The 21,824-nt window shown below is 42.7% G+C and overlaps 2 protein-coding genes across 2 annotated transcripts in view; both read left to right on the forward strand.

The window, feature by feature from the left end:
- Positions 1-21,824, forward strand: part of LOC142312267 (oocyte zinc finger protein XlCOF29-like) — a 259,631-nt gene that overhangs the window by 194,818 nt on the left and 42,989 nt on the right. The gene's annotated exons all lie outside the window — the stretch shown is intronic.
- LOC142312274 (uncharacterized) overlaps positions 1-21,824 on the forward strand; it is a 201,713-nt gene that overhangs the window by 130,006 nt on the left and 49,883 nt on the right. Inside the window, 1 exon segment of the mRNA XM_075351208.1 lies at positions 13,760-14,912. Within this exon segment, the coding sequence (XP_075207323.1) occupies positions 13,760-14,912 (1,153 nt within the window).

Here is a 21,824-nt window from a genome sequence, read left to right on the forward strand (position 1 = left end):
GCACTCCGGACGTGGACCTAATGACATCCCGTCACAACAACAAGGTTCCGGTTTACGTGGCTCGCTTCCACGATCCTCAGGCCTTCGCCGCGGACGCTCTGGTTCAAGACTGGTCCCAGTTTCGTCTGTCCTACGTGTTTCCCCCTCTAGCTCTCTTGCCCAGAGTCCTGCGCAAGATCAGAATGGAGGGCCGTCGAGTCATCCTCATTGCACCGGACTGGCCCAGGCGAGCTTGGTATCCGAACCTGCTCCAACTGTCCGTGGAGATGCCGTGGCATCTTCTGGACCGTCCAGACCTGCTCTCGCAAGGTCCGTTTTTCCGCCCGAATTCTGCGGCACTCAAATTGACGGCGTGCCTCTTGAGTCCTGGATTTTGACGGCTTCTGGTATTCCTCCTGAAGTCATCTCCACTATGACTCGGGCCCGTAAGTCTTCCTCCGTCAAGATCTATCACAGGACTTGGAAAATTTTCCTTTCCTGGTGTCGCTCTTCCGGCCATTTTCCTTGGCCATTCTCGTTGCCGACCCTTCTGTCTTTTTTACAGTCCGGTCTGCAGCTAGGACTGTCCCTCAACTCTCTCAAGGGACAAGTCTCAGCTCTATCAGTGCTGTTCCAGCGGCGTCTCACCCGGCTGGCTCAGGTCCGCACCTTCATGCAAGGTGCGTCTCACATCATTCCGCCTTATCGGCGGCCCTTGGATCCCTGGGACCTTAACTTGGTCCTCACGGTATTGCAGAAACCCCCTTTCGAGCCCATTAGGGAGGTTTCTTTGTATCGTCTTTCTCAAAAGGTGGCCTTTCTAGTTGCCATAACCTCTCTCAGGAGAGTCTCTGATTTGGCTGTGCTCTCCTCGGAGTCACCTTTTTTGTTTTTTCACCAAGACAAGGTAGTTCTCCGTCCGACCCCGGACTTTCTTCCTAAGGTGGTCTCTCCCTTCCACCTTAACCAGGATATTTCCTTGCTTTCCTTCTGTCCGGCCCCTGTTCATCGCTTTGAGAAAGCGCTGCATACTCTAGATCTGGTGCGTGCTCTCCAGATCTATGTGTCTCGCACCGCTGCGCTTAGGCGGTGCACCTCTCTTTTTGTGCTAACCACAGGGCGGCGCAAGGGTCTCTCTGCTTCTAAGCCGACCTTGGCCCGTTGGATTAGATCGACCATTTCGAACGCCTACCAGAGTACTCAGGTGCCTCCCCCGCCGGGGATCAAAGCACACTCGACCAGAGCTGTCGGTGCCTCTTGGGCTTTTAGGCACCAGGCTACGGCTCAACAAGTCTGTCAGGCTGCCACTTGGACTAGCCTGCATACCTTTTCGAAGCACTACCAAGTGCATGCTCATGCTTCGGCAGATGCGAGCTTGGGCAGACGCATCCTTCAGGCGGCTGTCGCCCACTTGTGAAGTTAGGCTCCGCCTACTTCTTTTTTTTCTTTTTTTTTTTCTTTCCATTTTGGGAGACCCAGCTACCTCCCTGTTGCCTGTTGGCAATTTTCTTGTTCCGTGTGTTATCACCGGCTGTTGTCGTGGACAGAGTCTCCGGTTGTTCCGGTTCTTACTCGGTTCTACTTGGGGGTGGCTATTCTCCTTCAGCTTTTGCACTAAACTGGCTAGGACTGGCTACCAGGGGGTGTATAAGCTCAGAGGGAGGAGCTACACTTTTAAGTGTAGTACCTTGTGTGTCCTCCGGAGGCAGAAGCTAAACACCCATGGTCTGGGTCTCCCAATACGGAACTATAAGAAAAAGAATTTACGGTAAGTAACAAAATTCTCTTTTTTGTCACAAATGTGTCTGGACCTTCAGGTGCTGCTGCGGGGACCAGGTGCCGAAGGGCCCAGCGATCGTCCAGACGTTAATGGATGCTGTCACTTTAACAGCTTGATTTAGGTTTTCTTTCTGTTTCCTTCCCAGGTTGGAGGAGCCTTTCCTCCAGTTGGTAATTAAGGGCCTTTATAATGGGGGGCCTCTCACTCCTCCAGTGCGGGTTATACTCTTCACTTGGAGAAGTTGCTTGCTCAGGAGTGCATGTGGTTTCCGACTACTGTTGCTGTATATTCTGAAGATTGCCTCTTAAAATAAGTTGTTGTTTTCCCTTTTTCCCCTTTTGCTGTTTATTTTTGTGTTTGTTTTTCCCTCCGTGGATTGGTGTGTGGTGGGATTTAGTCCTATGGCCTGGCTAGGAGATAGCGGCATGTTGGCGGGCCACACCTCCTAACCCTTATAGGTACCTGTGGTTTGAGGGCAAGCTCAGAGCCCCCCCAGTGTCAGGGTCAGCGCAGAAGCCCCTGGTTACCCCCCCTCTTTGTGTTTCAGCCTCCTTTATTCCCAGGAGTCCACTTGCTGGGTGTCTCTTCCCACACCCAGCGTGACAGTTTCTCTGTCTTCAATCACGATGAACATAATGCTCTACTATATGTCTACTGTCCCATAAACACAGGAAGCAACAATATTTTGTGAAACCTCCTTGCATTCCCATTAGCAGACCAATCACTTTCAAATCTCCACAGATATTCCATTAATGATGCTTATATTGTATAGCATAGAAAATAAATGACAGATTTTCATAACTTTCCTTTAGATGACATGAGTGAGCAATAGGGATTGATGGTTTCATATTTCCATTGTGAAGCAACACTGCTTTCAAACTTCTCTAGGATGAGTCAATAAACAATCGCCAATCTGCAGCAAAATACTCTTGATTCAGTTTTTCAAATAGGCCATTCACATTGGTCCATTAACTGTGAAAAATTGTTAGTGTTACTTCTGTTTTGTTAATAACACACTTTGACATTATCATGAAGAAGATTCTTCTGTTTCAACCTAGATGCAAGAAGTTCAGCTTTATCTTTTGACAATGAAAGATCTCTGATGAGATCATTTAATTCATGTTGAGTAAAGCGTTCTGGCTGCTTCATCAGGTACATACTCATGTCGAATTGAGGTCTCCATGTGTTCGCCAGTAGCTTCAGCTCCATATTCTTCATATTCTACTTCATTTTCATCCAATCTAGACAACGGTGGTAGAGGAACTGGCAAGGTCCCATCATGTGGAACTAGCCTAATCGCAGATTCAAGTTCAGGGTAATTAATCTTATGTATGTTCTTTGTAGAAAAGCCCTTCACTTTGCCAAAACAAAAGTAGCAGTCATTCTCTCCAAATCATGGGAACAGCAAATTGCATAGTCATTTTCCTCATATTCAACCAGTCACAAAGACCATTTGAACAACTTGAGCATATCACTTGAGGGGCCCAGCATACATTGAAAATGCGGAAATAACAAAAATACTATCTTAGAAACTTTGTGATACAACAAAACTAAGCATATTTTTGGAATCAGCACATCAAACTCCATAAAAGAGACATATTACCTTTGCTGATTTTTTGTGTGTTGAAAAGCGTTATCTGTATGTAAAGAGTGAATCAGTCCCTGTATGTGTTTCCTCCAGTTCTATCCAGTAAGAGGACAACACCAGAGAGATGTCCCCATCCTCTTCTTCGACAGGACTGTAACCAAGAAGATCCCAATGTTCCTCAGGATCATCAGGTAGATGGAGAGAAGGTGTCATGAAATATCCCTATGATGTGTAGATGGCTGTGAAGGTCTTGTGTTCAGTTTTGTTTCATCCACCAGTATTATATGTTTTATACTTGTGTAATGAGAACGGTGTTTATGGCAGGATTAGAGCTGATCATAGATGTGACTTCTCCATCTGTCTGTGACTTTTACAATATTTGTTTCAGGCTGAAGATCTGACCCATATTAATAATACAGAGGCATATGTGAGAGGTGATGAGCGGTGTAAAGAGGAGATTCCTACAGAGAACCGCCCAGGTGAGTAGTGACCACTAAATGCAGAGAAGTCACAGATGCTTCTCAGTCACCGGCTGTGGCTGCTTTATTGATTGTGTAGTCCGGCCATATCACAGTCATATGATCAACATTTTGCTGCTAGACCACAACGTTCTCCATCCCCTGAAACTAGAGAAGTTACATTGGGCACTGAAAGCTCTTCTTCTATAGAGCTTACAACCTAAAGGATCCACCTACCTCCTGGAATTAGAAGATGCTAACCCTTACCTGCCCAGGTGTGTGCATTACAAAGTCAATGACAGCGGGCGTAGAATGTGCTGACAGGTCACAAAAACACTTGGAGAAGCATATTAAGAGAAAGCAGATGGTGATGATGCTGTTTCCTTCCCAGAATCCTAGTATCATATAAGATGAATCTACCTTCTCTCTATTTTGTGCTACTGAATGTGATAATATGGTCCCTATAATACCAGTTCCAGTCTTTTTGGCCAGACTATGCATGTATGATCGAAAACCTTTTTTTTTTAACTCGTTTTATTGAAGGATCTATATAACATAAAACTGGCACCAGTAGTATACATCAGAATAGATCATATAACCCATACATATTTTATCATTTACATTTGCAATTATGAGATTTCAGGTGTATAATATACAATGAGATTGTCAGCTTCACAATACAATCAATAGTACAAAATATAAACAAATCAGAACTAGGGAAGGAACTAGTTCTTTGACCTATTTGGGAGTACTGTCAGAGGGAGGGAAAGACACAAGGGTTGCAGCCCCATCGAGACAGTGCTAGGAAGTAAAGTAAGGCACCTACCAAATCTCTTATATTAGATCTGAGGACCTGCTCAAACCTCCTCAGTTAACGGGGAGTACAGCCAGCCACCCCTGACCTTTTCAAATTTTTCTGGAAACCACCTATTTTTAAATACAAAGTGTTCAAACGAAGAGGTAATGTGGTACCCCTGACCTGGTCAGGCACCATTGAGTACTGCACCCATGCTGGGTCAGTACAACACAGGTAATCCCAGAGGCTGACTAGGGTGTGAACAATCACGGAACACTTAGTAACCAGAACACACGCACAGCTAGAGTGGACCCCTGGGTAGATCCAGGTAGGGGGCGTAGCCCTCGCATCCCAGCTGGTGGTGGGTGGTGTCAAAGGGAACAAGGGAGTTGTGCAGAGGCAGCCGAAGGAGAAGGAGGTGTAGAGTCGCGTCTGGAGGGCAGAGCATAGGAGCAGGGCCCTGCCAGACACTGCACCGTTCGTATGGGGAGATAAGGTATGCACACCAGTGACTATGTAAGGGGAATACATGGAATAGCAGAAACTGCTGTGTGAATACTGACTTGAAAAATCCAATAGATATATGTAAGAGTGAAAATGTGAAAAATGGAATCTGCATTACTGCCATGAACATATGAATCAAGAGAAATTTAGCTACTGAATTGATCAATGCAATAGAGCCCCAACACTACGCCAAAGTATTTCTCTACGTTGGGGTCCCTAGCTTGTGTGTGTCGTCTCATGCAGTTAAAAAACTTACCGTGTATGGGAAGCTGAGACCCAGGCTATCTATGCGTATGATATGGATTGGCAATAGGTGTGGTTGGGGAGGGTTCACAAACGAAAAACAACTAACAAATAAGGAATAACGTTTGGAACACCATTCTAAGTCTGAACTGGGTGCAAAAACCTAAAAAAACATCACTATGGGGAGATAAGGTATGCACACCAGTGACTATGTAAGGGGAATACATGGAATAGCAGAAACTGCTGTGTGAATACTGACTTGAAAAATCCAATAGCTATATGTAAGAGTGAAAATGTGAAAAATGGAATCTGCATTACTGCCATGAACATATGAATCAAGAGAAATTTAGCTACTGAATTGATCAATGCAATAGAGCCCCAACACTACGCCAAAGTATTTCTCTACGTTGGGGTCCCTAGCTTGTGTGTGTCCTCTCATGCAGTTAAAAAACTTACCGTGTATGGGAAGCTGAGACCCAGGCTATCTATGCGTATGATATGGATTGCCACCGTTCGTGGCTGCTGGCGGCGGAGAAAAGGCTACTCAGCAGTGCCGCCTGAAAACCACCTAGGGCAGTAGCAAGAGGTGGCTGAGTAAGGGGACTGCTCGTAGACCCAGCCCGCACGGGGAAACAGGTCCCCAGAGCAGGGGCCCATTCAGTTGGCCTGCCAAACCTGCTGGTGAGGGCCCTTTATGTGCCTCACCAACCTACACAGAGTCCGCAGCTACAGCAGCAACGAGGGGGCCCATAAGGAGGACAGAGCTGGGAGCCGTCTTACCTTGGTCCACGCTGCCAAAGCGGAGAACGGCAGATGCGACTTCCCTGGGTGATTCCAGCAATACTACAAGTAGGAGTTACCTCAAAACAAGAAGGGCAAGGAAGGCGAGTCAGCAGTCACCCCTACATCAGCCGAAGGGATACCTGGTTCCACCTGATTCATCATAGCATCGCCCGGGTTAACTCACCCCTGCCACCTGAAAGTGAGTAAAAACCCTGAAAGACATTGCTGTTTTGTGTGTGTGAGTTCTTCTGCGACCTGTGGTACTACACACTTACACCGGGCCCTGGGGCCAGCCTCACTCTCGGGAGGCCACAACATCTAACTGCACCTACCATCAGCCCCAGGTGTTCCCTAAACTGCAGTGGCGGTCGCCCTGACCGCAATACCGAGAGTGGCGTCACGAATCCCATTGAAGTTAACCTACCTGTGACCAGAAGATTTCCAAGCCCGTGGAGACCCTGCGGTGTCCTGCATCAGAAGGTAATGTGGGGCTTCACAGTAGCATTTACCAGCCAAATCCAAATTGAGCGAGTAGAGGGCTGACTCTCCATCTATCTAAGAATTATCCCTTTACGCGCAAGAAACAGAGTTTTCTTCAGAAAAGTGTTGTCATGCCATGTCCAATCTTCTGCGTTTAATACTTCGAACAGACACAGTATAGGGTCAAGTGGAAGTTCTAGATCAAGGATCGACGAGAGTAAGTGCATTACATCCTTCCAATATGCCCTGATAATATGACAGTCCCAAATCAGATGCCAGAAGTCGGCTCCAGCCCTCCCACACCTCGCCCAGCAGTCGCGATCTTACTCAAGATAAGATAAGATCTTACTCAATCTTACAGGAGTAATATACTTTGATGAATAATGTACAATTGGAAGAGTTTGTTGTTAATGGCCGGAGATACAAGAGAATGAGATTCCACAACATCATCCCAAATTATATCATCCAGCTCTGGAATGTTCAACCGCCACAAGACAAGCAATGGGCTGTTGTGTGCTTTGGCACGAATAAGGGAGGAGTACAACCTGGAGATAAGACCACAGGGACCCTGGGATCTGATAATTCCAATAATTCTGAACGATGAGAATTTAACATTTTTCCCCAGGGAACTGGCACTGAAACGCTTGTCTGATCTGGAGAAATTTATAAAAAATGGGAGTCTTGCAAGTCAAATGACTGCAACTGTGCAAAGGAGTCATATGATCGACAACCTTAAATGTGCAGTGAGAGCCAAGTGTGAATTTCTGTACAATAGTTTCCCTATATTTTTACTTTTCAATTTCTTTTTAAATAAATTAACTTTAAAGAGAATTGCAATAAACTACATAACTCACATTACACTTATGCCATGATATCTCTGAGCTGTGCGTGGTTGATGGCAGTAATATACATTAATTCACATCTGCAGGATGTGCATGGCTCAGGCTCTGGTTTTATGGCATCACTCCACTTCAGAAACTCCATTATGTTTTTATCTTAAGGAATTTCAGAGTACAGCACATGCTTCATCATAAATGAATGAAACTGTAGTTTAGTCTTGAAAGGGAACATCTCGTTTTTCAGCTGTTATAAATAAGTGGTTATCGAGGGAATTGAGGATTTCAACCAGAATTCCAGGAGCAGTCTCTTGGCCAACAATATCATCACCTGAACCAGTTGGGGGGACCTGTTTATACCTGTTGGAGTTCAAGGTAGTTTAATTCCAACAATGGAATAAGATCATTAGATGGGAGGGAGTAAAACTTATATCACAAATTTTTACAATACACCCCTTAATTTCATCCCAGAATGATTGTAGTGGCAAGTCCAAAGATCATGCACTAGATCTGTTGATGCAGCCTTACATTTTGAGTAACTTATTAAAGGGAACCTATCACCAGATTTATCCTGTATAAGCTGCGGCCACCACCAGTAGGCTCTTATATACAGCATTACAGAATGCTGTATATAAGAGCCCAGGTCGCTCTGTATAACGTAAAAAACACTTTTATAATACTCATCTAGGGGGCGGTCTGGCCCAATGAGTGTTTCTGCTCTCCGGTCCTGCACCTCCTCTCTGCAGCGATTGCCGTCCTCCTTCTACCCAGCCTAGTGACAGATTCTACATCGCCCAGAGCTTCAATTTCCGAGTATCCTCCAGCAACAGCGCCACCAGGTGACAGACGTAGCGTTGCAGGACCAGATCCCACAGGATGTGTGACATTTATTTAATGTGACAGAATGGTAGCAAACTAAAGCATAAGAAAACCCCATAAAGTGACCCCCAACAAGAAGAAGAGTAACAATGTTTTGAACTTCTGATTATCAGGCTCCATATGTCTCCATCCTCTACAGCTTCGAGCTTGAGACTACTATCATTTTATAGACAATCATCTTGGCTATCTCATATATAAATTTGACTTGCAGCTATTTAGCATATTATATTTTGCAGATTCTTGTCATGTCCCTGCAATCTTACTGTTTTGTTCCTGGTGTTTGAAAATTGTTTTTTTAATGTATACTACAAATTACACCCTGTTCTCACATTCCCTAATAGCTCAGTGTGTTATTAGGTTGATTCCCAAGAGAAAAGTTACTGGTTCCGAATCAAGAAGCAGCCATGAAGAAGATTTCCCAAGAAAAGAGAAACAGCATCATCCAGCTCATCAATAGCCATTTTCTTGGCCGAGATACTGCTAATTACTTACAGCAAAGATGGGCTGCAGTGTGTACATCGCCCGGGCCAAAAACTAATACTCTAGCAGGATACAGCTAAACCCCCACTAAGTGGAGGCATCACAGGTGCAGGAGGAGCAAATCACACACACACCTCCATGGAATGGAGGGGGGCGATTGCTGGATGATAAAACTGCACACTAATGGCTTGCATAGAGCGCTGTTCACACATGCAAATGCACAGTCACAAACCTGCAGCCTATTAGGTGACGCCCATACTTTTAGATCAGGCGGGCTGCCAAGCCGTACTCCATCTGTTCACCATACAGGGACAGGAACTCTAATATGCAAGGCCTATCAAAAAGGCGGCTAGCTGTATCCTGTACAAAAAAAATATGAGGTTTTAGTTGGTATTATGGCCATAAAACAGAAGCCTACAACCCTCATCACGGGAACCTCATGCTTGTAGGTCCCTACACTATATATATTTAAAAATAGCAACAAAAAGAGGAATAAATATCCTCCAAAAATTACGTATTACTTACAGCAAAGATGGACTGCAGTTGTACATCGCCCGGGCCAAAAACGAATACTCTAGCAGGATACAGCTAAACCCTCACTAAGTGGAGGCATCACAGGTGCAGGAGGAGCAAATCACACACACTTCCAAAAAATGGAGGGGGCAATTGCTGGATAATAAAACTGCACACTGATGGCTTGCATAGAGCGCTGTTCACACATGCAGATGCACAGTCACAAGCCCGCAGCCTATTAGGTGACGCCCATACTATTCGATCAGGCGGACTGCCAAGCCGTACTCCCATCTATGCACCATACAGGTACAGGAACTCTAATATGCAAGGCCTAACAGAAAGGGACCTGGCTGTATCCTGTACAAAAAAATATATATGAGGTTTTAGATGCTGCTAAATTAGATCAAGTGAGTGCCATGACAATTGAAAGTGAACAGTGTCAAGAAGTCGGCGCATCACAAGGTCTGAGTTCTGGCGCAACAAACACTGCAGTGGAGGTGGCTTGTATGGTTTGTAATACCTGAGAAGACACAGACATCAAGGCTTGACTTTAGCAGAGCAGACTTCAGGGACCTAAAGGCAAGGTTTTGTGGTATTCCATGGCACATAATTCTCAAAGACAAAAATGCATACAAAGAATGGGAAATCTTCCATAAAGAAATCATTAATGCACAAGAACTAACAATACCTAAAAAGGAAGAAAAATGGGAAAGCCCTAAAAAACAAGGTTGGATGACAAATTATATCACCTGCTTAAAAAAAATGGAAACCTACAACAAGTGGAAGATGGGGAATATACCTAGGAAAGAAGACTCTGCAAGACAAGCGTCAAAGAAGGTAAGGCCAAGCACGAATTGAGGCTTGCAAAAGAGGCCAAGAGTAAGGTTAAAGGATTTGTGGGGTATATTAAAAACATCAGAAAAGTGAAGTAGACTACAGGAGTCCTGCAGAATCAAACAGGTGAAATGTTCAACAAGGTGGAACAGCAGGTGGAGCTACTAAATTAATATTTCATATCTGTCTTCTCCCAAAAAACTAATGCAAGCATCAACAATATGATACAAATGATAGTCAGGAGGAGTCCAAGTTGACAATAAGCAAAGGATTGATATTAGAACACTTAGCCAAATTAAAGGAAACCAAGTTTCCAGGTCCAGATGATTTACACCCTAGAGTCCTGAAAGAGATAGCTGACAAAATAATAGTCCCGCTTTCCCTAATCTTCAAAAAGTCATGGAAGCAGGAGTGGTCCCTCTACATTGGAAAAGGGCAAATGTGGTTCCTATCTACAAAAAGGGGGAAAAAGGAGGATCCAGGGAATTACAGGCCAGTAAGCCTGACCTCCATTGTAGGAAAAATCTTAAAGCAAATTGTCAAAGAACATTTCCTTAGGTACCTGGATGGGAAGGCATTAATTAACCAAAGGCAGCAAGGCTTTATGACCAATAAATCTTGTCAGACCAACCTGATTTCCTTCTACAACAAATCCTACATCTGTTTAACACTAGAAGTCCCAGGAATTTCGAGCTCCATAAGGTTCCAATGGTAGAAATGTTAAATGACCCCTCTCTGGGACTTCTAGTGTTAAAAGAAATGTAAAGAGCATATATAGTACGGGAAAAATAGAACTAGGTGATAGCACCGGGGAAAAGGACTTGGGCATAACAGATCCTAGACTCAACATGAGCCAACAGTGTAGCGCCACAGCTAAAAAGGCCCACAAAATTCTGGGATGTATCAAAACAAGCATTGAATCTAGATCAAGAGAGGTATTCCCCCATACTATGCCCTGGTCAGACCCCACCTGGAATACTTTGTACATTTCTGTGCACCCCAATTTAAGAAAGACATCGATATATTGGAGCAAGTCCAGAGAAGAGCAACCAAGATGGTAGCGGGTCTGCATACCATGTCATGAAGACCAGCTTAAAGGAATAGGAATGTGTAGTATGTAAAAGAGGTGGCTTAGTGGAGACATAATAGCAGTCTAGAAATATCTAAAAGGAAGTCCCAGTGCAGAGGGAACTACCCTAATTTCATTAGCACAAGGAAGTGCAAGAAGCAATGGGATCAAACTAAAAGGAAGGAGATTCAGATTAGACATTAATTAAAAACTTTATGGCAGTGAAGGAAGTCAGAGAGTGGAACAGGCTACAGTGGCAGGTAGTGAGCTCTCCATCAATGGAAATCTTCCAGTGGAAACTGAATAAACATATAGCTGGGATGATTTAAGAAAACCTGCACTAGCAGGGGGTTGGACCCGATGGCCTTTGAGGTCCCTTCTAACTCCACCATTCTATAATTCTTAATAGTGAGATCACAGATGTCCATACAAACACCGGGTGACACTTCTGGAAGGGTGGCCTGAAGAATGGTGAAGGAGCCTCAACCTCAATATCGTCTTAGAAGCATTAGGTCGTGTTTGCAAAAGTGTTAGAAAAGTGTACATTAGAAGATTGTAAATCGGTGATTTGGAGTGATTAAATAAAAATCAATAGACTAGGCTCTGATGGGTGCTAATGGGTCTAGAAGAAACAAGGGAAATAGCGCCTAACGGACAAAGAAATTGAAAGAACTGTCAAGTTTAGTGGAGGAAGCCTGATGATATGGGGTTGATTCACAGCCAAAGGTGTTGGTTCCTTGGCCATTATCGAATGTGCTTTCAATGCTGAGCTATATGTGAGTATCCTACAAGACGAGTTACTTCATATACTCGAGTTCTATGGGTAAAAAAAGGACGACATAGTGTTCGAGGTTGACAACATTGGAGAAGAAATAGTTCAATGACAATGAAGTGTGTTTGATTGGCCCCCGCAGTCCCTAGACCTCAACCCATTGAACACTTGTGGGTAGAGTTGAAAAAAAATACTGTATACATTTCCAAGTAAATTGACCAGAACGCACCAACATTGGGAATGTGTAGAAGATACCTGGGATTAGTTTTTGGTCAAGACATGCTTGACCCTGATCAAGAGCATGCCCAGAAGGATTCAGGCAGTGCTGAAAGCCAAAAAGTGTATTTACAAAATGCTAACAAAATAATAAAAAAACCCATAAAATTTAGATATTTAGGAGCAAAACCGTAACAATGCAGTGACATGACAAGAATCTGCAACTGATCATGTGATAATTAGTTGCAAGTCAAATTTATGTATGATATAGCCAAGATGATTGTCTTGAAAATGAAGGCAGTCTCATTCTTATAGCTGTAATGTATGGTGAGATATGGAGCCTGAAATTCAAAAGTTCAAAACATTGTTACCCTTCTGCTCGTCAGTTTATAGGAGTAGTGATTTACTTACTCCATAGCCACTTTCCAGAAATTGTGTCCCCCTTATTTTTGGTACTTATCTGTCTACCCGGGCGATTTTAATTGAATTAATAAACAAATGTTTTATAGGGATATGTAATGTACTATTGTTAATTGGCTTTCCAGAAATTGGCAAACATTGGATGATGGAGAGTGAAAATTGCAAATATGCCATTTTATTACCCAACACATAGTGCCCAAATTGTGCTCCAGGAGACACGCACACCGTAAATTTAGTGGTTTCTTTTCACCACAGCAATGCCAAATACATACATGGTAAATGTGGTTTGGGCAAACTGCAAGGCTCAGAAGTGAGTTGGATATTTGACTTTTGGAGCTCGGATTTTGCTGGAGTCGTTTATGTAATCCGTGTTGCTTTTAAAGAGCCTCTGAGCTAGTAATATAGAAATCTTCTGATTTTTCCATTCAGAGATGATGGAAATGAGTAGGGGCTTGGTTTTTGCAAGATTAGTAGAAGTTTTTATTGGTATAATTTTCGCCTACATCATATATTCATGGCTTCTTTTTGCAATATTTTGGAGGCTGAATGATCAAACAGTTGAACACCACACTCTACTGGTTCATTCTATGTGGTTTTCTATTAGACTGAACTGTCGTTGTGTTAAATAATTATATTTTGCTACACAACTTTACTTTTCTAAGGACATTTTAAGTATAAATGTTTAACAATACAATTTTCAATATATTTTGTTAAAAAATAATTTGGTTTTATGCTTGGCAGATGACTGTAACAGGAGATCAGAGGAACAACAGACATCTTCAATTTATAAATCAGATGACCTTGAGATTACACAAGATACAATTGAAGTGAATGCCATTACTCCAGAAACTCCGACATCTCTTCAGAGCAAAGATCTATCATCTGATCCTATGAAACAGGTCCTCTCTTCTGATTTATTACAGACTACTAAGAAAAATACAAGTCACAAAAGAGGCATTAAAAAAGAAGCTTCTTTTAAAGCAAAGAAGTCAGTTTCACATTTGGAATATGCAAATAGTTTTCCCCTCGAAACATCTGTTGTTAAACATAAAAAAATTCACATGGAGAAAAGGAGATTTTCTTGTTCCAAATGTGGGGGATACTTTAACCAGAGATCAGTTCTTGTTAGGCACGAGAGAATTCATACTGGGGAGAAGCCGTATTCATGTTCAGAATGTGGGAAATATTTTAAGCAGAAATCATTTCTTGTTATTCACCAGAGAACTCACACAGGGGAGAAGCCTTTTTCATGTTCAGAATGTGGGAAATGTTTTGCATATAAATCAAATTTTCTTACACACAAGAGAACTCACACAGAGGAGAAGCCGTATTCATGTTCAGAATGTGGGAAATGTTTTGTACAGAAATCAGTTTTTGAGATACACCAGAGAACTCACACAGGGGAGAAGCCATTTTCATGTTCAGAATGTGGGAAATTTTTTGCATATAAATCAAATCTTCTTACACACAAGAGAAGTCACACAGGGGAGAAGCCGTATTCATGTTCAGAATGTGGGAAATATTTTAAGCAGAAATCATTTCTTGTTATTCACCAGAGGACTCACACAGGGGAAAAGCCTTTTTCATGTCCAGAATGTGGGAAGTGTTTTGCATATCAATCAAATCTACTTACACACAAGAGAAGTCACACAGGGGAGAAGCCGTATTCATGTTCAGAATGTGGGAAATGTTTTGCACAGAAATCAGTTTTTGAGATACACCAGAGAACTCACACAGGGGAGAAGCCTTTTTCATGTTTAGAATGCGGGAAATGTTTTGCACAGAAATCAAATCTTGTTACACACAAAAGAAGTCACACAGGGGAGAAGCCATATTCATGTTCAGAATGTGGGAAATCTTTTGTACATAAATCACATTATGTGATACACCAGAGAAGTCACACAGGGGAGATGCTTTTTTCTTGTTCAGAATGTGGGAAAAGTTTTGCACAGAATTCGAATCTTGTTACACACAAAAGAAGTCACACAGCAAAAATGCCATATTCGTGTTCAGAATGTGGGAAATCTTTTGTACATAAATCCCATTTTCTTATACACCAGAGAAGTCACACAGGTGAGAAGCCTTTTTCATGTTCAGAGTGTGGGAAATGTTTTGCACAGAATTCAAATCTTGTTACACACAAGAGAAGTCACACAGGAGAAATGCCATATTCGTGTTCAGAATGTGGGAAATCTTTTATACATAAATCACATTTTGTTATACACCAGAGAAGTCACACAGGGGAGAAGCCTTTTTCATGTTCAGAATGTGGGAAAGGTTTTGTACGTAAATCACATCTTGTTATACATCAGAGAAGTCACACAGGTGAGTAGCCTTTTTCATGTTCAGAATGTGGCAAATATTTTATCCAGAAATCATATCTAATTATACACCATAGCGTTCACACAGGGAAGAATCCATATTTGTACCTAGATTTTGAAATGTGGATTATTGGAAAATCATATTTTATTTACCATAAGAAGTAACTTGCTTTGGGAGAAATTAAATATATTATTGACAAATTGTACAAAAACCATTAATTTTATTGAACGAGAAAGGCAAATTACTTTAAAACTGACTGTACTTTTTGGGCTATATGATGCCTCTAACAGTCTGAAGGCAGCTTCTTTTAAAATGGTGAATGCTGAGATAGTGTTCTTCCCAATCACTGGGAGAACTGTTCTCCTTCTGCCTCACACTACTCTGTGTGATCAGTGCAGAGCAGGAGAGGAACTTACCGAGATCTGCACCAAGGCTTCATATCCCGAGTGAGCATCTGAAGAAACTTCCACTCGACTAGCTACAGGATCTTTCAGGTCATGTAATCAATCACATGACCTGTAAGGGACTGCAAAATGAGGTTGTGTATGCACAGTGAATTTTTATACAAATGTATATATGTAGCAGAGCTGTAAGTCTATAAACTGATGCGCAAAAGGGTAACTATGTTTTGAACTTTTAACTTTGAGGCTCCATATCTTACGATCCACTACATCTTCAAATGTGAGACTATCATCATTTTATAGTCACTCATCTTGGCTATTTCATAAATAAATTTATCTTGCATCTATTTTGCATATGATTAGTTATGCAGATTCTTGTCATGTCCATATATTGTTACTCATTTTTATTATTTAGTTAGTATTTTGTAAATCCACCTGGGGAGACATGAGAGTCAATGGGTGCTCTCGTTCGCTGGCCTGGTTGTCTTTGGAAAAAAACACACAGACCAGGGCTCATTCCACTGAATGCTCGCACTCCTTCATTGTTGGCAGAACACTAATCAGTCAACAGAGGGTGAGGGAACTAGACATTAGTAAGACTCCATTGGTTCACCAACAATCAAAAACATATTGTACATTCCCACCAAGAACACAAGATGGCGCAAGCAATAGTCTCACCCTCTCGCTGACCCACCAGGGATTGGAATCTTCGTGACTACAGAGCTTCCAGGGCCAACTATCATAACCAGCAGCACCACGCTTTTGGCGGTCACCCACTTAGAAGAGATAGCGGCAAATTTAGAAAAGCTGACTGAGCACAACAAAATATGTAGCTAGGCGACAGCGTTGTCCCAACCTGGGTTCTCCAACAACTTTTTGGGCTCAGCATTGAGCAATGAAGTAGTTCTGTGATCTTCAGCTGGAACCGTGGATCCTAGGCTCAAATAATATAGAACGAATCTTGATGCAGTTCTGTGATCCTCCAGCTGAAACCATAGCTCCTCACATGAGGTCATGTAGAATATCCGAAGTTAAGCAGTTCTGTGATTCTCCCAGCTGGAACGTAGCTCCTAAACAGAGGCCATGTAGAACAACCCCTTGGTGACAGAAGCAAAGCCCTTATGTCTCAATTCAAATGCCCTCATTTCTCAATTCAGGATATTGGTTCTTACAGGATTGGTTGGAGATGGCTGCTTTCTCATTGGTGGCTAGTTGAATCTGGCTTCATAATTTTCTTCTGAATTATATAGTCAAAGGGGCTGAAGCAATACACATTTAACAGACAATGTGCATTTAACAGACATTTTGGCTCCTATCAGTTTGACTTGAGGCAATGGTAAACTTCTCTTGATTTAATAAACACAGGAACCATATGTCTGGCCAATTTAAGAACAGTTCACACCCCCCACACACACACACATAAAAGTGGCCAGACGTTGAGTCATCATACCACGTTTGACATTTAACACTGCCTAAAGCCTTGTGGGCATTCTTTCGATAAGATCCAAGCATGTCTCAACCAAAATCTGATCCCAGGGCTCCTACACGTTCCTAAAGTTGGTGGATACTGGTCGACTCACTTTGGTACATATATAGCTTCTTCATCAACAAGTGTTTGGGTTGAGGTCTGGGGTATGTGGGGGCCAATCCAGCACCTCTACTTAATTTCCATTTAACCATTTTTTTTTTGCCAATTTCGACATATGCTTCGGGTCGTTTTGCCTGGAACACTACGTTGCCATATTCATACCCATACTATTTGAGTTTACGAAGTAACTCATCTTCTAAGATGTTCATACAGAACTCAGCATTGAGACTACCATCAATCCTGGTCAAGTGTCCAATGCTTTTGTCTGTGAAACAACCCCATATCATAAAGCTTCTTCCTCTGCACTTGACCATTCCTTCAGTTTCTCGATCAGTTAGCCCCTTTTTCCTTTTGTTTCTTCGCGACCCATTTGCGCCCATCAGAGCCTAGTCTATTCACTTTCCCGTCATCTCTCCAAATCACCAGTTTCCAATTTCCTACTCTCCACTATTCATACTTTTTTTGCAAACTCTACTCAAAACAACTTCTAACACTATTAAAGTCAAGGCTTCTTCACCTTTCTTCGGGCCATATACCAGACCTGTATAGCGTGCATTAATAGTTGTCTGTGACCTTGCTATTACGATGCATACAAGCCACCTCCACTGCTGTATTTTTTGTACCAGAACTGATAGACCTTGTGATTAGCCAATTTGGTGACTGATATTTTGCCTAGATACCCACTTCTTCACTTCAGAATGGATGGATGGACATCCTTTTGTGTTCTTCCAACTGTCATGGCACTCATATGCAGTTTGGCAATTTTCTTGGTCAAGAGACAGCTATCAATGAGCTGGGTGATGCTGTTTCTCATTTCCTCGGAAATCTTCACGGCTACTCCTCGATTTGAACCAATGACTTTTCACTTGAGAAACAACCTAATAACAGGCAGAGCTATTAGGGAAAGTGAGAACACATTGAAATTTGTAGTATAAAGGAAGAAAAAACTTTTTCCCCCACCACAATCAAAATATTAACAATTCTGTGGCATGACAAGAATCAGCATAATTAATCAAGTCAAATTTATGTGTGAGGTAGTCAAGATGATTGTCTATAAAATAATGGTAGATTCACTTTCGAAGTTGTAGCAGATGGTGAGATATTGAACCTGAAAGTCAAAACATCAAAACATAGTTACCCTTTTGCTCTTGTATATATAGCACAGCTCTAGGTGAATGTAAATGTGCATATGTAGTAGAGCTTAGTGTGCAGCTACTGTCCATGCAGTAGTGTTGTGTGGATATATATGCACTGCAAAGTAATTATTAATGTCCACGCTGTGAAGTTATATGTAAATCAAATCCATTGGGCAGAGAAACACTAAAACATTTACTACCGTGTTTTTCCAAAAATAAAACACTGTTATACTTTTTTTTGCCCCTCAAAAAAGCACTAGGGCTTATTTTTGGAGGAGGGCTTATTCTTGGAGAATCATGGTTGGGGGGTAAGTTTACCCCCCAAAAAAGCAGACCCCCCTTCCTAGGAGACTCATACTTACCAGACCCGGAAGTCTGCATGGCTCCCAGGTCCTCCCTCTGATCTCCAGTGGGTGCTGCACGCCGTCTTCCCCTGCTTTTGTCTGACACACAGCAGATCGCTTACATTCACACACAGCAGATCACACCCACACACACACACACACACACCCACACACACACCCCCATCACATCACATCCAGCGTTAAAGAATGCTTCCGCTCGCAGGGAATGATGGGAGGAAGTCACGTGTGTCTGCAGGTCCTGTAAGCTAGCATTGCAGTAGGTCCTTGCTCTCCACTGCACTGCCTCTCAGGATTCTGCTGGCGAGAAGAAATTGGTATCGCTGGATGTAGTGAGTATGTCTGCGATGTGATGTTTGTGATTCAATGTTTGTGTGTGTGATTTGATGTTTGTGTTCCGATGTCTGTGTGTGCGATCTGATTGTGTGTATGTGTGTGTGTGTGAGATTGGATGTGTGCAGATGTGCGATCACTGCAGGTCATCTACTGGACGTCAGGTGAGTGTGATTACTGGGTGTCCGCTGTCTATAATGAAGTGCAGTATTTGTTAACTTTTTTAGCTGCATGGACACTTCATTATTGAACTGCGACTAGGGCTTATTTTCGGGGGAGGGCTTATATTTAAGCCTTGCTACGAAAATACTGAAAATCTCTGCCAGGGCTTATTTGTGGGGGAGGTCTTATTTTTGGAAAAACAAGGTACTTCCCAATTTCATTAAGAGTTTTTTTCCTATTTTGTACTGCAAAACCTGGCAAACATCTAATGGTAAGTTGCGCCTAATAATCCAAAAATATTGTATATTACAATTATTTGGAATTAATATCTTTAATCCTAAAAGCAAATAAAAAGCAATATTTAATGTGCATTGGATATTTGTCATTTGTTATATATTTATATACACATTATATGGAGAAATATTGCAACCCTGTCCCCTATCTCACAAAATAAATACCGAACATTTCCTCCTCCCTCTTATTACTAACTCTAGGGGAATGCTGTGCATATACAGTAGCATACCTTGACTTCAGTAAGGCATGTGATGATAAAGTATCACTTAATATCCTCATTGAAAAAATGATCAAGTATGGAATCGACAAGGAATCAGTTAGATAGAATCACAATTGTCTTCATAATCGGACACAATGAGTGCTACTAAGTGGCTGTCGAACTGGAGGAAAATCAAAAGTAGGGTTCCACAAGACTCTATCCTGGAGCCAGTACTGTTTAATATCTTTATAAATGATCACTACAATGTAATTTTTACGGAAGTAAAAAAAAACCCATCAAAACTTGAGATCCAAGATGGCCACTTACACAATAGGATGCACACGAGGGAACTCTGACAAGGATATAACTATCCGAGGTAATCTTGGCTTAGACAAGCTCCCTTACTTACCCTGTCCAACACCAGTCGCCCTAGAACACCAAGTAGTCCCTCTTGTGGAGTTCAGAGGCCCAGCAGAAGGCAGTTCAGGCAAAAAGCCATCTCAGGAGATGGAGGCTCGAAACCAGCCAGGAGCCTGAGGACTACTAGAGACCGTCCTAAACAGCCTAAGACCAGGCTGAAAGGTCTGTGCCGGCAAGCAGTTGGGGAGACCTGAACGCCTGCTAAGAGGCGGTCGGGAGTCATCACCTGGGAACAACCACTCAGCTGAAGTCCAGATGATCACGTCATTACCTGGGCCCGCCGAGCCAGTAGTTACTGCCTCTATCTTACGGGGTGGCAAGACAAGTCCTGTTGCAGGGCGGATGACACAATCTGCTTTGGTTCCTGGGGTGGCCAGGAGTGGAGAGCACCGAGTCAGGCACCTGGAAGCTGTATGCAGGCGCCGTCACCTCCTCACCATTGGATCCAGGCTGTGGAGTCCCCACAGGCAGGAGATCAGATTACACAGAGGAGAGGACAATATTAACATAAAAAGGAGAAGGAGCAAATAAAAGAAAGAAGGAGAAAGCACTGGTGAAGATCCCCAAGGGTAAATTGGAGGATTGAGCTCAGGCTAGTATGTTCATCAAGGTGCTCTTAAAGAGACAGGTTACGAAATTCAGGCAGGAAAACGGGAAGATAAGTAGAGGATCAGTTTTACAAAGGACTATATGAAACCAACAAAGAAGGAAGCGGGGAAAATAACAACAGGAGACTTACAGTGCTGAGAGAACACAAACTAAGGGAAAACACAGAGTTGAACCCCAATCCGTGATATAGAAACTGGGCTGATGGCTCAAGACAAATGTCCTCTCAATTACGTAGTAGACGAGTAAATACAAGTGTGAAGCTTGGAACCGCAGACACCAACCCTGGACTATACAAAGTTAGCGTAAGAAGTAGCCACAAAACTATTGCCAGACATCACGAACACTCTCAAAGAAATCATAACGTCATAACTTTACGCCTTACATAACATGTAACTGCAAATCAATGAAACGGTTGGGAGCCAGCCTTGGAGTCAAGAATGTCTACCATAGAGGACGATGTCAATACAGATCATACCACACTAAACTGCCTCCCAGGGGAAAAATTGATTTTATGGAACCGAACAGACAACCTGGAAAACAGGTACAGAAGAAGTAACCTGCGAATAGTGGGATTAACAGAGCTTTTTCGATATGGAGAACTACGCAACCTATGTGAAAATATAATTCTCAAACCAATGGGCATCTCCGGCAACAGAAAGATCGAAAGGGTATACCGAGTGGAACCTACTGAAAGCAACCAAGACAGAAAAGACAACATATGAAGAGAAAAATGACATTGTCCAAACCTACAAAATACTTAACCCTTGCACAGCGCCGACCTTACCAACGTCATTCTTGTACCCACCCATAATCACGCGCCTGCGCATTTAACTCACCGGCGCGAGGTAGGGCAGCTATGTTTTCTGCTCTGGCCTGGGTTTGGAGGGTGAGTCGGGGCCAAGGTGCACCTTCATAGAATGCAGCCCAGGAGCTGCAGAAGGTGATTCTTTTAGTATAATAGGTAAAAATGTGGTGACAGGTTCCCTGTAAAACGACAAACCATATAGTTTTATAACAGGAAACCCACCTTAAAGAACGGGACTTCCACGGAATGCAACGATTATGGGTGGGAAGGGTGTAAGGCTCCCCATCAGTGGATAAAAAAAGCAGCAGTCCTCACATTAATTAATAAGACTGTACAGGGGGCAATCCAGGAGATATTTGACAGTACAATTGGTAGATCACACTTAATTTCATTGGCAAGCCCCGGAGGGACCTATAAAATATATAACATACAAAGAAAAAGAATGGCAGCACTCTGCGGTGTAACTCGTGCTCTCCTCCCTCTGCTCCCCTGTGTTTGTCTCACCTGTCTGCATGAAGCTATTAAAAATCAATTTACACCGCAGAGTGCTTCAATTCTTTTTC

The sequence above is a fragment of the Anomaloglossus baeobatrachus genome, chromosome 5 (genome assembly GCF_048569485.1).
Source record: "Anomaloglossus baeobatrachus isolate aAnoBae1 chromosome 5, aAnoBae1.hap1, whole genome shotgun sequence".
NCBI lineage: Eukaryota > Metazoa > Chordata > Amphibia > Anura > Aromobatidae > Anomaloglossus > Anomaloglossus baeobatrachus.